This window comes from Telmatherina bonti (genome assembly GCF_933228915.1).
Source record: "Telmatherina bonti genome assembly, chromosome: 9".
Lineage (NCBI taxonomy): Eukaryota > Metazoa > Chordata > Actinopteri > Atheriniformes > Telmatherinidae > Telmatherina > Telmatherina bonti.
The window spans coordinates 6375880-6390676 of NC_136627.1; the positions used below are offsets into that span (position 1 = coordinate 6375880).

The window sequence follows — 14797 nt, forward strand, 5'->3', positions numbered from 1 at the left end:
AGAACAGCTAAGAACAATAATATAAATGTAAACATGAGCATAAAAGAAAAACTAAGTAATTACATATTTAAATGATAAAGTGACAAAATGTGGTAAAATAAATAGGTGACTAAAAATAGAACAATATTAATAATAACAAAAAATAATCCCTACATTGGCTTAAAAAACAGATAAGATCATCTAAAAGCTCAACTAAAAAGGTGGGTCTTGAGCTTTTTTTTTTTTAAAAACATCAATAGTCTCTGCGGCCTTCTGAGTTTTGAAAAGAGTTTTTACTGTAGGAACAACTAAAAGTAAACTAAAAGGCCAATACTAGAGAACTTCAGGGTCTGCAAGGACTCATATCTTAAAAGGAGGTCAGATAAACAAGAATGCTCAAGACCATGAAGATATTTATAAATGTCTAAAGAACCTTAAAATCAATCCTGAAACGCACGGGGAGCCAGTGCAGCGGTTTTAAAATGAATGTGTTGTGTTCCCACCCTTTCGTCCACGTCACAACTTCTGTCGCTAACTTGTGTGTGTATCATTGTAAGCTTGAAATAGACTTTTAAGGAAGACCGGAGAGTAGGGCATTACAATATTCTAATCTCCTAGAAATGAAAGCATGCAAGCAGATGAAATTGTGACTTTAAACATCCTTTTGCAAAAACTACACTCAAACAAATGAATGTTTAAGTTGCTGGCTTAAGACAATGGAACTTACCTAAAAGTGAACGTAAAAGTTCAAATGTGTTTAAATTTGAATATAAAGAGTAGATAGTAAAATGGCATGAGTTTGTTTAAATTGTTAAAAAGGAAAATTGGGGTGTTGGTGGTGGGGGGCATCTCTTAGTGTTGCACACTTGAATCATGAGTCAGTGTGTAGTCTTTGCGGGTTTTATTAGGATCGGCTGTTAGAAACAGAAATGAGGGGACAGTAAGTATAATGATCCACCATTTTCAACAGCCGACACAGCACTGAATACTGTCTTTTTAAGTTTACACAAAACACTACTAACTCCTTTCTAACAACAAATGATATACCTCCTGTTATTTACAGATTCTATTTTGTTACAGGTAACTGCATACACATTACAAGTACTCACATCTAAACTTAAGTCCCGATAACACTGACAGAGTTAGCTTGAAGATACCAGCTAAACTAACACAAAGTCGGACTCTGTTCACTCTACACATCCAGGGAATAATCGGCCATCTTTCCCACTCTTTGGACTTATTTCATATCATATACAAATACATGCATGCATTCATTGTGAATATTTACCTGTTAGAAACAGAAATGAGGGGACAGTAAGTATAATGATCCACCATTTTCAACAGCCGACACAGCACTGAATACTGTGGCGCGCGCTCAGAGTGCTCATTGTATGAGACACTCCCTCTTGTGGCCAATTGGAGCAATTACACACTGTTTAAAGTCTATGAGAACAAAATAAAATAAATAACCCCATAACCAATAACCAAGGGGGGGTAGCTTGTGTCAGTCCCCTATATTCCCACACTCTCCCCTCAAAAACGTAATGTCGTCCCGACATTCTCAATAGGTTACACTAGGACATGCCTCGTTCACAGTCTGACATGCTTTACACATATACCGGACACTTCCAGGTAGGAGTCAGAGTTCATCAAGAAACAGAGATGCAATACTGTTGCCAGTCCCAAAATCAGACATATATCTCCTGTTAATGTCAGATTCTTGCTGCAGCTGTCATTGTGCACGATGACAATCTGCAACTTCATCCGCCTGTAGCGTGAATACCTGCATCTCCTCTGAGAGTAAGTTACTTTAACACAGTAGCAGCCCGTGATTTCAATGACATATTGGGAACTGATATCCTAGGTAACCTAGCATGGCTGTCAAAATCATAAAGTTGTACTAATTACCCCCAACAAATTATATTTATCCATTGAACAGCAACTCAGATTTTAAACAAGCTTTAACTTAACTATTACATTTGCTACCTAATCATATGACATAACAGGCTGTCCTAACTTATGATACGTAAATATCAACTTAGGTTTCTTTTCTCTGGAAGGATACTTTTTCTCTCTGTTGGATGACACTTCGGCATCTTCTTGGTCACTGGATGCTGACAGGCAAGACCCATCCTCACTGTTCGCATCCTCTGGCTGGACATCATCTTTCAGTGCCTCTGTCTCTTCAGCCTGAGCCTCCTGCTGCCCTGTTCCATTTACTTCATCGACCCCGTTGCCTGCGATGGCGTCGTTGTTGAGGTGGAATTCCGGTGCCTCTGCTCTGAGTTGACTCTCAGGGTGATGTGCCAATTCCATGTTGGGATCTGGTAGCTGGGGACTCAAGATGACTCTCCAGGTCTCCTCATCATCCGAGCTTTCATCATGTCTACCGTGCCTTTGTTTATCTCTCCTCTTGTTTTTTTCTGACTTGGCAGGTACTGCAGATTCTGTGACTGGGAGGAAGTCACATGGAAGCAACAAGTTTCTGTGGAGAACTCGAGGGCGACCTCTCCCACTTTCCGGCGTGATTTCATATACTGGACTGTCTTGATGTTTTCTTTCTTTTACCACATACACTTGGTCTTCCCAATATGATCTCAGTTTTCCTGGACCTCCTTTCTCATTCAGATTCCGTACAAGTACTCTGCATCCTGGATTCAGATCTACACCATGTGTTTTCTTGTCATAATGAGCTTTTCCTCTCTCTGCCCCCTCGCTGACAGTTCTGGATGCAAGTTGATAGGCTTCACTCATTCTTGCCCTCCATTTCTCTGCATAGGCTTGGGGAGATGGACTCTGATCTTTTGCCTTGAGGCCAAACATGAGGTCAATGGGGAGCCGAGGGTGACGACCAAATAACAGGAAATATGGAGCGTAACCAGTAGCTTCGCTGCGTGTGCAGTTATATGCATGGACGACTTTTGCTAGCGAAGACTGCCAGTCAGTTTTTCTTGTTTCTGGTAAGTTTCTTAGCATTGCTAGCAGCGTCCTGTTGAACCTTTCAACCTGGCCATTGCCCTGTGGGTGTTATGGCGTTGTCCGTGATCCTTTGATCCCACTGTATTCCTCCAGCTTTGAAAACAGTTTGTTTTCAAATTCTTTCCCCTGGTCATGATGGAGCTTTGTCGGGAATCCAAATCTCAGTACAAAATCTCCAAATATCTTTTCCGCTGCTGTTTTTGCAGTTTTGTTTCTGCAGGGGTAAGCCTGAGCGAATCTTGTAAAATGGTCCATCACAACAAGGATGTACTCATATCCGCCCTTACATTTCTCTAAATGAAGGAAATCAATGGAGACCATTTCGAAAGGGTACGTAGTGATGATGTTGGTAAGTGGGGCTCTTGATGGTCTGTTAGGTCGCTTACGTTTCACACAGCTGCAGACTTGAGCGATATAATGTTCTACATTATTTTACATGTGAGGCCAATAAAAGCGATCCCTGATGAGGTTTATCACCCGTTCAACTCCAAGATGACCCATCTCCTCATGAAGTTCCTTATAAACCAGCTGATGATATTTCTTTGGTAGGAGGAGTTGGGATCGACTGGCTGTTTTGCGATGGAGTAATCCATCTTCATCAATATACAGTCTGTGTTTCTGTCTCATTAGAGCACATGTCTCTCTGTTTTCACCCCACTTGCCACTTTTTGGCCATTTGTTTGTTCTCATAAATTTCAAAACTTCACCTATCACCGGATCATCCTTTTGAGCCTCTCTGAGGTCTACTTTTGAGATCTCACCCATTGATGCCATCACTGTACTTTGCTCTTTGCACCCAAAGTGCTTATTGTTGCAGGACACAGCCAGGGCACCCATTCTTGAGACTGAACAGCAACTGCTTGAACCACACTGCCCATCACTTCTGGGTGTACTATTTGTGTGCAGGCCTGCATGTATGCTTCCATGTTTAGAGGCATGCGTGAGAGTCCATCTGCATCCCTGTTAGTGCTCCCAGGGCGATATTTTATTGAGAACTGGAAATCAGCCAGTTCAGCGACCCAGCGATGAGAAGTTGCATTTAGCTTAGCTGTGGAGAGCACATATGTGAGGGGGTTATTGTCAGTATAGACAGTGAATGGTGGTGCATGATAGAGATAATCTCTAAATCTTTCACATATGGCCCACTTAAGAGCCAGGAACTCAATCTTTCCTGAATGAAGATGATAGTTCTTTTCAGGGGTTGTCAGAGTCCTGGATCCATATGCTATCACTGCCAATTTCCCCTGTTGCTGCTGATAAAGCACAGCCCCGAGCCCCTCTTGTGAGGCATCACAGTGCAGAATAAAGGGCTGTTCAAAGTCTGGATATCCCATGATGGGTGGTTGTAACAGAAAGTCCAATAACTGACAGAGCACCTCCTGATGTTTCGCTGACCATGTGATTGGTTGAAACGATGGCGCCTGTCCTCCACTGCCATGTTTTGGTTTCCCCTTGCTCGGTTTTTTTTGTTTCTGTTTGCCCCCCTCTGCTGGTTTTAAAGAAAGAAGGTCGTAGAGGGGCTTCGCTATGCAAGAGAAGTTTGGGATGTAACTGCGATAGTATGAGATAAACCCCAGTAGTGTTCTTAGTTCTCCCACTGTAGAGGGGGTCTTCTCCCTCAAAGCCTGTACAGGAGCAATGTCTGCAGGGTCCATTGTATATCCATCTCTTGTAACCAGCCTTCCAAGAAATCTTACTTGATTCTTGAAGATGTCACATTTTCTTGGTGTTAGCTTTACCCCATGTTTCTGATAACATTGTAATACACTTCGCAGGTGATTCAGATGGTCCTCAAATGACTTAGAGTGAACCAGGTTGTCATCCAGATAAGGCAAACATACCTCATCCCGCAGTCCCGCCAAGCACTCCTCCATTGACCTCTGAAATTCTGCAGGGGCTGATGATAACCCGAAAGGGATTCTCACCCATTCGTACAGGCCCCAGGGTGTAATAAATGCAGTCAGTGGGTGACTCGATTCTTACAGGAAGCCCTGGTGATAGGCCTTTCCTTGATCGAGGACTGAGAACCAGGCACTCCCCATCAGGCTGTTCAACATGTCCTGTATGCGGGGAATCGGATGACGATCTGGCAGAGACTTCCTGTTCAACTCTCTGTAATCACAACAGAGACGAAGGCCACCATCTTTTTTCCGCACACACACAATAGGACTAGAATAGGAGGACTTAGACTTCACTATCCAGCCCCTGTTTAACAGGTCCTCTAAATATTCTTTTACCTCTTTGTGGAATGGTTTGGGAATGGAGATGTATGTCCTTGTTACTGGTGTTGGGTCGCTCAGTCGGATTTTGAGTTGCAGTGAGGGGATGGTTCCTACATCATAATCATCTCGGGAGAAGGCCGCACACTCCTCTCGCAGCAGTTGTTTCACCTTTTGTTGTTGTGCTGGGGGCAGATGACTGATGGGAACTGGAGGATCCCAAGCACTGTCTATTTCAACTTCTCTTTTGTTATCTGTTCCACTTTCTCCATTCCCTAACATAGGTTCATTTTGCTTTTCACCACTGTTTACAAATATCTCAGTTTGGGCCATTTCTGGTGATTCAGTTAATGCTGGATATACAGTCTTCACTGGTTGGGTCTGTCCTAATACAGTTTTGGGGGGAACTCTGATGTCATGAGCAGTATCATTAGAGACCGGGATTGTGAGGCGGGACCAGGGACCTCGTTGCAGACACACTACTCCTTCTTTGACCCTTAACCCTTCTGGCAATAGTGATGGTGAAACAGGTTCAAACAGGACTTCATGTTGATCTATGAGCAGGCCTGTTCTCACACTGCATTTGACCATCCTCATTTGTCCAGCTGGAATGACGGTGTTTTCTTTCCCTGCTTTCACAGTGCCATTGCCTTGTACATCATTCGCATTTTTCATAACTTTCAGGAATACTTCTGCTTTCTTACATTCGATAGAAAATGCTGTGCTGACAGCCTCTGTGACAATGGATGGAGGGTCCATCCCCATCTTTAACAGATATTCAATGACATTAAACCCAATGATCGGTTCTTCCCCCACTCCGTCTTCTTCAGCCACCAGAACAGGCACTAAGAGCTCTAGTTGTGTGGGATTAGCTGATGGCAACTTGGACTTGACTTCAACCCACCCAATAAAAGGGATTGGCGTCTTGTTCACTGCTCTCCCATCTAATATTCCAGGCCCAATAATTTCAGTGAGGTTTCTGACAGTGGCATGGGGAATATTACGTTGCCTCCATTCTTCACTCATGAGACATACCTGTGAGCCCGTGTCCCACAGTGCCTTGGTTTCCACCCCATCCAGCAGGCAGGTGATAGTACACTTTTTTCCTATCAGGCTGAGCAGTTGATTTCTTTGCGTTGGGCAGAGGAGGTTGACCTGGACCCTCTCATTTATAGTGGGTACTGCATCTGTAGTTTTCTCCCTCATTTTTGCCTCTAAGTGGTGTATGCTCTCAGTGATTAGCTTGTGAACACTTCTGGTTGACTGACTCTCATTTTTGTTTTCAGCTAATGTTGGTACTGATGTTACAGTGCTGACTGACATATCCACACCTCCATGGCTCTCTGACGAGTTCTTTCTGCCTCTGCATCCACGAGATAGATGACCGCTTTGTCCACATTTGAAGCAATGGTCACACATTTCTCCTGTATTGTTATCTTGACAGTTTTTACAGCCCCGCTTCCTACTCTGCCTTTGCTTGAAAGAAGGTCTGGATGTGTCATTAACCAGTTTTTTTATCTCTTGCATTTCACCTTTCAATTGTCTGATGGCATCCAGGAGCTCAGCTTCAGTCTGAGAGGCTGGTGGTTGAGTTTCCATAGTTTTAACTTTCATGCCTGAAGAAGATGGTCGTTGTTGTCTCCTAATTGTTCCAGTTGTCACCTCAGGAGTTGACTGTGCTTCCGCTCTCACTTCCCTGACTTTCAGGTCCTTACTGCTCCTCCTAAACTTTTGTTGCCTCTCCCATTCTATGCTGGCCGCTTCATTTGTTTTTGCTATGAGATTATCATCAGTTACTGTTGGATCATCCAGAAAGTTTTTTAGCTGATGTTTTACATTATCGCTCAAAAGCCCCGTCCCCACAGCCCTCAGAAACTTCCTTTGAATAAGCTCAGGACTGTAATGCTCATCTGTGCCAGGTTCTCTGGATGCAGCCAACAATCTTTCTTTAAGTTCTATTGCCCGAAATAGGAAGTTCTGTGGCGATTCCCCATTATCCTGTGTAATGTTTATCAGGCGATGATACAAATCAGTGGAGCTATCCTCCTTGTAATGTCCCTTTAATATGGTGCGCAGTTGTGACAGAGTGAGATCTGTTTTTATCTCAAGCATATCACGAAGGGGCAACCCTGGACTGACAGCTCTAACCACAGCTTCAATGATTTCCACTTCACTGTGTTTCTTTTTCAGTCCCATATCAATCTGATGCATCAGGTTAGAATACGAGAGCTTGTCTCTCTGACCTCTCTCTCCAATCTGTCCATTAATTTTAAACTCCCTTCTTATGGTGACTTCTGGTGGGTTAACAGCAAAGGGGTTCTCAGGTTGTGTTGGCAGGTGAGCGGGCCCCTGTTTCATCACTTTATTTGCTAATTTAGCCATTTCCTCCTCCAGTTTCTTAGTTGAGGCTTGAAAGCTTAACTGCAACGCTGCATATTGCTCTCTCAATCTTGCTAGCTCTGCAGCATCTTTTTCAGCACTGTTCTCAACCACTTGTGGTATCTCATTTTCCTTTACTTCTTCTGCTTTCGTTATTAGCCTGATGAGGAATTCACGAGCCACTTCTTCCTCTTCATCTTCAACAGCTTTCTCTGCGCTTTCACTTATTAGTCTGATCCGTGTGTGCTTTCTAGTCTGGTTTTCAGCAGGAATCTTTGCATGTAAACATACCTCATGCAACCAGTCCACTTTTAACTGCACAAGGATCTCACTGAGCTGGTCCTGCAGTTGCTCCAGTTCCATTGCTGATGTGATAACAGAGGTTTAGCTTGTCTTCATGAAAGCCACGCTGATCCCCGTACGGGCCACCAAATTTTGTTGCACACTTGAATCATGAGTCAGTGTGTAGTCTTTGCGGGTTTTATTAGGATCGGCTGTTAGAAACAGAAATGAGGGGACAGTAAGTATAATGATCCACCATTTTCAACAGCCGACACAGCACTGAATACTGTCTTTTTAAGTTTACACAAAACACTACTAACTCCTTTCTAACAACAAATGATATACCTCCTGTTATTTACAGATTCTATTTTGTTACAGGTAACTGCATACACATTACAAGTACTCACATCTAAACTTAAGTCCCGATAACACTGACAGAGTTAGCTTGAAGATATCAGTTAAACTAACACTAAGTCGGACTCTGTTCACTCTACACATCCAGGGAATAATCGGCCATCTTTCCCACTCTTTGGACTTATTTCCTATCATATACAAATACATGCATGCATTCATTGTGAATATTTACCTGTTAGAAACAGAAATGAGGGGACAGTAAGTATAATGATCCACCATTTTCAACAGCCGACACAGCACTGAATACTGTGGCGCGCGCTCAGAGTGCTCATTGTATGAGACACTCCCTCTTGTGGCCAATTGGAGCAATTACACACTGTTTAAAGTCTATGAGAACAAAATAAAATAAATAACCCCATAACCAATAACCAAGGGGGGGTAGCTTGTGTCAGTCCCCTATATTCCCACATTAGCTCTGTTTGTGTTTTGGGCATTTTCTGTAGATGGGACCATCCAATTAGTTTATTTTGAAATAAGGATGGGGTAAGGGCAACAGGATTAATTCTTCCTACTATTTTTTTCTATGGAATGAATTTCAACTGCTGTATTACAATTATTACAATTATTATATAGAGTTTTTTGTTTGCTTGTTTGTTTGGAATGAAATATATTACCATGGACAAAAGAAAAATTAAATGAAATTAAAGTAAATTAAACTGAAAATTTTTTAGGATGATAAAATCCTGTTTAATGTGCATAATGAAATCCAGTTCAGCGTCAACAAGGACACAGAGATTTTTCACACATCGAGAAGGATTGGAACTCCACAGGTTGTTTAAAATTTTAAAACTTCAGTTTCGTCATGGTTGAGATGTAAGAAATTATCTGCCATTTATGACTTTATATCTACATAAAGTTTAGATGTGTATGCATTGGTTCTAAGTCATCCAGAGACACAGCAATGTACAGTTGTGTGTCATCAGAGTAGCTGTGTCTCCTGATGACATTACCAAGAGGCAACATGTACAGATAAAAAAAGTATTGGCTCTAACATTTGATTCCATGAGTCCCCATGGAGCATGTATCATGTTAAATAAACTAACAGATTTTTTTTTAAAAAAGTTATAATTTGTGACTGAACAGTTCAGCAAATCTATCTGGGATTAAAATGTCACAATCGTGAAAATAATCTTCTGTCACCGTCTGCAGTCGGTGTGTAAACTGTTCATAAGCACTGTTACACTGATGATGAGGTTTCTGTGATGCTCTGTCTCTGCAGGGTGGTGTGTCTGATGAAGTAACTCTCAGTGCCTACATCACTGCTGCCTTCCTGGAAATGAACATTTCCACTGATGTAAGTTTTCTCCATATTCTTTTTTCTTTGCATTAGTTCATATAAAACTGGACCATTTAAATTACATGGAAACTAAATTGATTATTTTCAAATGAATTTTTCCATTTCTTATGATTGTCTCTGAAATCTGTCAAAATGATGATTTTTAATTTAGCATTAGTCCTTTCAATAGATGAAGGTGAAATATTAAATAGACTGAAGATCATGTGCAAATGTACATTGAATACAACCCTTTGAGCAGGTCTACTGAACATGTTGAAAACCTGCAGGACTGTTGCCCTGGTGGGACCAAAGTGAGAAGCCCTGTCACAGACCTTGTACACTTTATGAGACCAAATTTATAACACTTTACAATAATGGTCACAAAATGGCTTTAGATTGCTCAGTTACTAATGACAACCAATCACTACTAATTATTTATTAATGATAATCTTAGCATTGCGCTGTGGTATATGATTACTCAGTGATTCACTAATGTGACCAAGCAATTTAAGCTAAAAAAAAAAAAAAGAAAGAAAGAAACAGAATAAATTGGAACATGAGACCACCATACTCAAAATATTAATTTACTTACAAATGAATGAAACCCTTTAAAACTTGATCTGGTGGGTCACACTTTTTGACATTTAAAAAGGTAGAATAGTATTTTCACTTGACTGAATTCAGCAGACCAAAGAAATAAACAGAACAAAAACAAAATAAGATTAAATAATAATAATGTGGCCCAGTGATGGACTGGCGAGTGGTCCAGGCTGTACCCTGCCTTTCGCCCAATGACAGCTGGGATAGGCTCCAGCTTCCCTGCCACCCTGAATTGGATTGAGCGGTTTGGAAAGGGGACACTACCAGACCTTCCCAGCTGACCCTCATGACTCGTTCGGGCCCGGCTTCCTCTCCCACGATCTGAGCCAACTCACCACCTGCTGGTGTTCAGTTGACAGTTCGGCCCCCCCCTCCTCACTCGGGTGTTCAAAGCATATGCCCGCAGGTCCAATGATACGATTACAAAATTGATGCATTCAAAATTGGGTAATTGGTCAACTGGTTTCTTTGTAGATGCTGCAGAGGCAGCTATGATGTGTCAGTGCTACGGCTGGTGCCGGGACAAAGGAGTAATGCAAAATACCAATATTACTTCTATAGATACTCAAGCCTTCTCTTTCCGAATACTTAAAATGTCCTTTTAGTTATAAATAAAACATTACAACACAACCAAATACACAATGCCAAATGGAAGTAAGGAAAGGAAAATGTAGCAAGACCTTATGGCTGAGAACATAGTGAACAATGACAGAAATTTTACTCCTAATCGAATATTGCTGTAATATCACGATTGTCGTCCAGGGCACAAAAAAACACACAGATAAGAAAGTTTTCAAAACAATAAGTTCATGTTTGCTACGAGTTAGTTTGGACACACTTTTCCTTTAAATCTTTTGACTTGATGTACATTTCAATGAGAAACACTCGAGTCAAGAAAAGAAACACAAAAATATACATAACAGAATTAAATTTTTAAATAAAATATAATAAAAGCTAAAGAGCCTCTTGAGCCTCTTAATAAATTATAACCCTCCGCAGGCCTGAGGTTCTCTGGCAGGCTGTTCCACAGACAAGGTTTGTCATGATAGAATGAAGCCTTGCCGTACTTTTCAGTCTAGACTTTAAGAACATCTTAAGGACTGGCACCAGAGGGCCTCAGGGTCCACAAGGCAATAACTTTACAAACTACGAAAGAAAAAACTTGAATCCATTCTGAAACTCGTGGGGGGTAATTGGTTTAGGCTCCAGCCGCCTTGTGCTGCACTGGAATGAGTAGTCGGTCTTCAGAGGCTTCTCTGCACAGTCTGCTCCTGGAGTCCTGCCTGGTGCGGTAGATTGGGACCTCCATTGCTTTAGTGTTTAAGGTTTGCCCTGCTGTGCCAGGATTAGCGTCTTTGTGCTGTCCTTCATATTTGCAGTAATGAACCGGCAACATCTACTGAAAGTTGAAGACACTTAACTTCAGAAGAAGATTGAAGGAACAACGTCTGTAACTGTGCATAAACCAACAACACGACTCTTTTCAAAGAAAATGATCTGTATTATGTTTATCTGTTAAGGATGCTTGGGTAAATAGGAGCTTTTCGTGCCTCCAAGAGTCCGTCAGTGACTTCAGTAACACCTACACTTCAGCTCTGCTGGCGTACGTCTTCACACTGGCTGGAGACATGGAAACCCGTGCTCACCTTCTGCAGCACCTCGACAAAGTGGTGATAAAAAAAGGTTGGTGAGTCTCCTGCAGGAAATCATTCAGACTTCAATACTATCACTGTAAATTATATTTGTTCTCTTAATGAATGGATTTCAGGAGGTTTTATCCACTGGTCTCAGACCACAACAGAAACACCAGACTCTCTGTCAGTGGAAATCAGTTCCTATGTGCTGATGGCCATACTTGGCGGCCCCTTCTCCGCTGAGGACCTGAGTTACACTGCAAGCATCGTCAGGTGGCTGACTGGGCAGCAGAACCATTATGGAGGCTTTTCTTCAACTCAGGTACTACAAGGATTCAAATCTACATGTTAGATCTGTTGCCAGTGAGGCTATTTCCTCATGGGGACCGTCAACGACAGGGGGTTTTTCTGCCTGGTCTACAGGGTTGTTGCCACCGGTGGCAGGGTGTCCTGCACCGCAGCCTTATGGTTGTAATGTAGGATGCGGCCTATGTGGGTCTTGTCTGCTCCTGTGGCAGTGGGTGGGCCTGCTCAGATTGTTGATATTGCTTTCTCACAGCAGTGTCAAGCCAGATGTTTATTTCTATGAATATTTTTATATCTCCATTATGTTAAGAGACAGTAAGAGATGGGAATTCATGTCTGTTTAGAATGGGGTGGGCTTAACATGTGTGTGTGTGTGTGTGTGTGTGTGTGTGTGTGTGTGTGCATGTGTGAACTAGATTATTATGTGATCTTTTAAATAACACTTTGGTGTGTGAATTATTTAATTATTTGAAACTCTTAGTGTTCCTGGTTGCATGAAGAGTTTTTTTAAATGAAGTTCAACTGATTGATTGATTGTTTTCTCAGTTCCAAGCATTTATTTAGACTAAAAGAAATCTCAAAACACAGCAGTACGACGCCTCGTAAAGAGTGTATAACTGTGTGTTCTAGGACACAGTGGTGGCTCTTCAGGCTTTAGCTCTTTACGCCACAGCAGTGTTTAGCCCCGAGGGTTCGAGCACAGTGACTGTTCGGTCTCCCAGCGGTCAGCTGACATTTGATGTAAATCCAGTCAACAAACTTCTCTATCAGGAGAAGATGTTGCAGGACATAACAGGAAAGTACACCATGGAGGTGAAAGGCTCTGCATGTGCTTCAGTGCAGGTCAGTGTTCTCTTTAAGCACACATTTATCCATCTACCTCAGTTTCATACAACTGAGTTACATTATTTACTTGTTATTGACCTGTCCAGGGTCTACCTGCCTCCGAGCCCAGTGATTGCTGGGATCCAGTTTCCGGCAACTCTTAGTTGGAATAAGCGGTTCCAAAAATGAGTGAATGAATGAAACATGTTTTCCAGATTTCTCAACATTACAACATCCCAACTCCCTCTGACATCACCACTCTGAGTGTGAAGGTGGAAGCGGAGTCCAACTGTACCAGCAAATCTCGCAAGCCCAGACTGACTCTGAAGCTTCGGTCTCTGTATGTGATCAGAAAGATTCCTGTTCCAGTGATAAAACTGCAGTTCTGGACAGTCATCATATGTTTGCACTAACAGATACAGCGGGAAGGAGACCAGCACCAACATGGTGATCCTGGACATCACAGTGCTGACTGGATTTGTTCCAGACCCTGAGTCTCTGAAGACGGTAACTCATCATGCCAGTTTCACACCAGTTGTTGTCATGCCAACAGTAATGGAAAGCAAATCTGATTTCCCTGCAGCTCAAAGCTTCTCTGCTGGTGGATCGTGTGGAACAAAAGAATGATCATGTGGTATATTTACAGGAGGTGAGAGGAACTCAGCATAAAGACTGTAAGTGATGATCTCCATTTTTGAAGCTGATGGTGTCATTTGTTCTTCTATCAACAGTTAAGGAAAGGTGAAGCAATCTACCACATTTTAGAACTGGTACAGGACATCCCAGTGCAGAACCTGAAGCCGGCCGTGGTCAAGATCTATGACTATTACCAGCCAAGTAAAAGCCTGAATTCCTTCACAGAGAAAACGGCAGACACTAACACACTTTGGTCCTTAGTAGAGCTTTTTCAACACATGAAACACTTTCTGTCATGTAGTCTTTCAAACATTTTCTAAATGTAGCATCTGGAAGAGACATGAGGCTTCCTGCTCCACAGCAGCTTTAGGAAAAAAGTAGAGGTCTAGGAGCTTTCCTACAAGGAGAAATAAATTCCTACAGAATACATACAAAATACAAAACAATTTTTATGAAATAACAGATTTAAAATTATGCAATTTCACCATCAAATTTTGTAGAACAGTTTTTCATGCGAGGGTCTTAGTAGCATGTGTTTCACCAACAGTTCAAATCAATAAGAGATTTCTCCGTTTGGGAATCAGAAAGTTCTGTGAAGTTTGAGAAGCTAGAAGCAACTATTTTTACCATTTAACATGAATCCAACCTGATGGGTTTAAAGAGAAAATGGAAGTCGAGTGAAGGAATTGAATTTCTGAAACCTGAGAAAGGAGAAAAGGAACGCGTCTCAAGTATTGCTCTGATCCTGACCCACCAGTTAATCAGGCTCCAATGTTCACAATAATTACTTCAGATATCCCAAACTGTGAAGGCAAGAAGACAAATCTGTTTACTATTGTTCCGATCTGTAATATGACGGATTGTGTTCTACTGAGGCTTCATATGTAGTTTGTCTTCTGAATTCTTTTTCTTCTTCCTTGCAGGTGATCAGGCTGAGACTGAATACAACCACCGCTGTGCTTAAAGCAGAAGTTTGGGATGAGATAGAGCAGATCTTTGACATGACTTTGGTTCTTAACAGTGTAAAGGTGGACCTAATTCTGTACAATGTACACTACCAGTCAAAAGTTTGGACACAATTCCCATTAAGTCTTATGTGAAAGTTTGTCCTGACTTTGGGCTCTTGGTGTATGTTACTCAATGAGCATGATCTGTATAATGATTTTTAAAAAGGATTTTTAAAACCAAATTATAAAAAGACCCCTGTTTGATATAACATTGTATACTGTATAAATATAATTACTATGAATATAAAAGTTTGAATGTTC

General features: G+C 41.7%; 1 protein-coding gene across 1 annotated transcript in view; it reads left to right on the plus strand.

Annotated features, from left to right (window-relative positions):
- LOC306760685 (alpha-2-macroglobulin-like protein 1) overlaps positions 1-14493 on the plus strand; it is a gene marked incomplete at both ends in the record, with an annotated part of 37338 nt that extends 22845 nt beyond the window's left edge. The window contains 9 exons of the mRNA XM_079246650.1: positions 9472-9546; positions 11649-11811; positions 11897-12084; positions 12699-12911; positions 13109-13233; positions 13310-13400; positions 13477-13542; positions 13625-13730; positions 14453-14493. Of these exons, the coding sequence (XP_079102776.1) occupies positions 9472-9546; positions 11649-11811; positions 11897-12084; positions 12699-12911; positions 13109-13233; positions 13310-13400; positions 13477-13542; positions 13625-13730; positions 14453-14493 (1068 nt within the window). The remainder of the gene's footprint in view (positions 1-9471; positions 9547-11648; positions 11812-11896; positions 12085-12698; positions 12912-13108; positions 13234-13309; positions 13401-13476; positions 13543-13624; positions 13731-14452) is intronic.
- Positions 14494-14797: the final 304 nt, after the last annotated feature.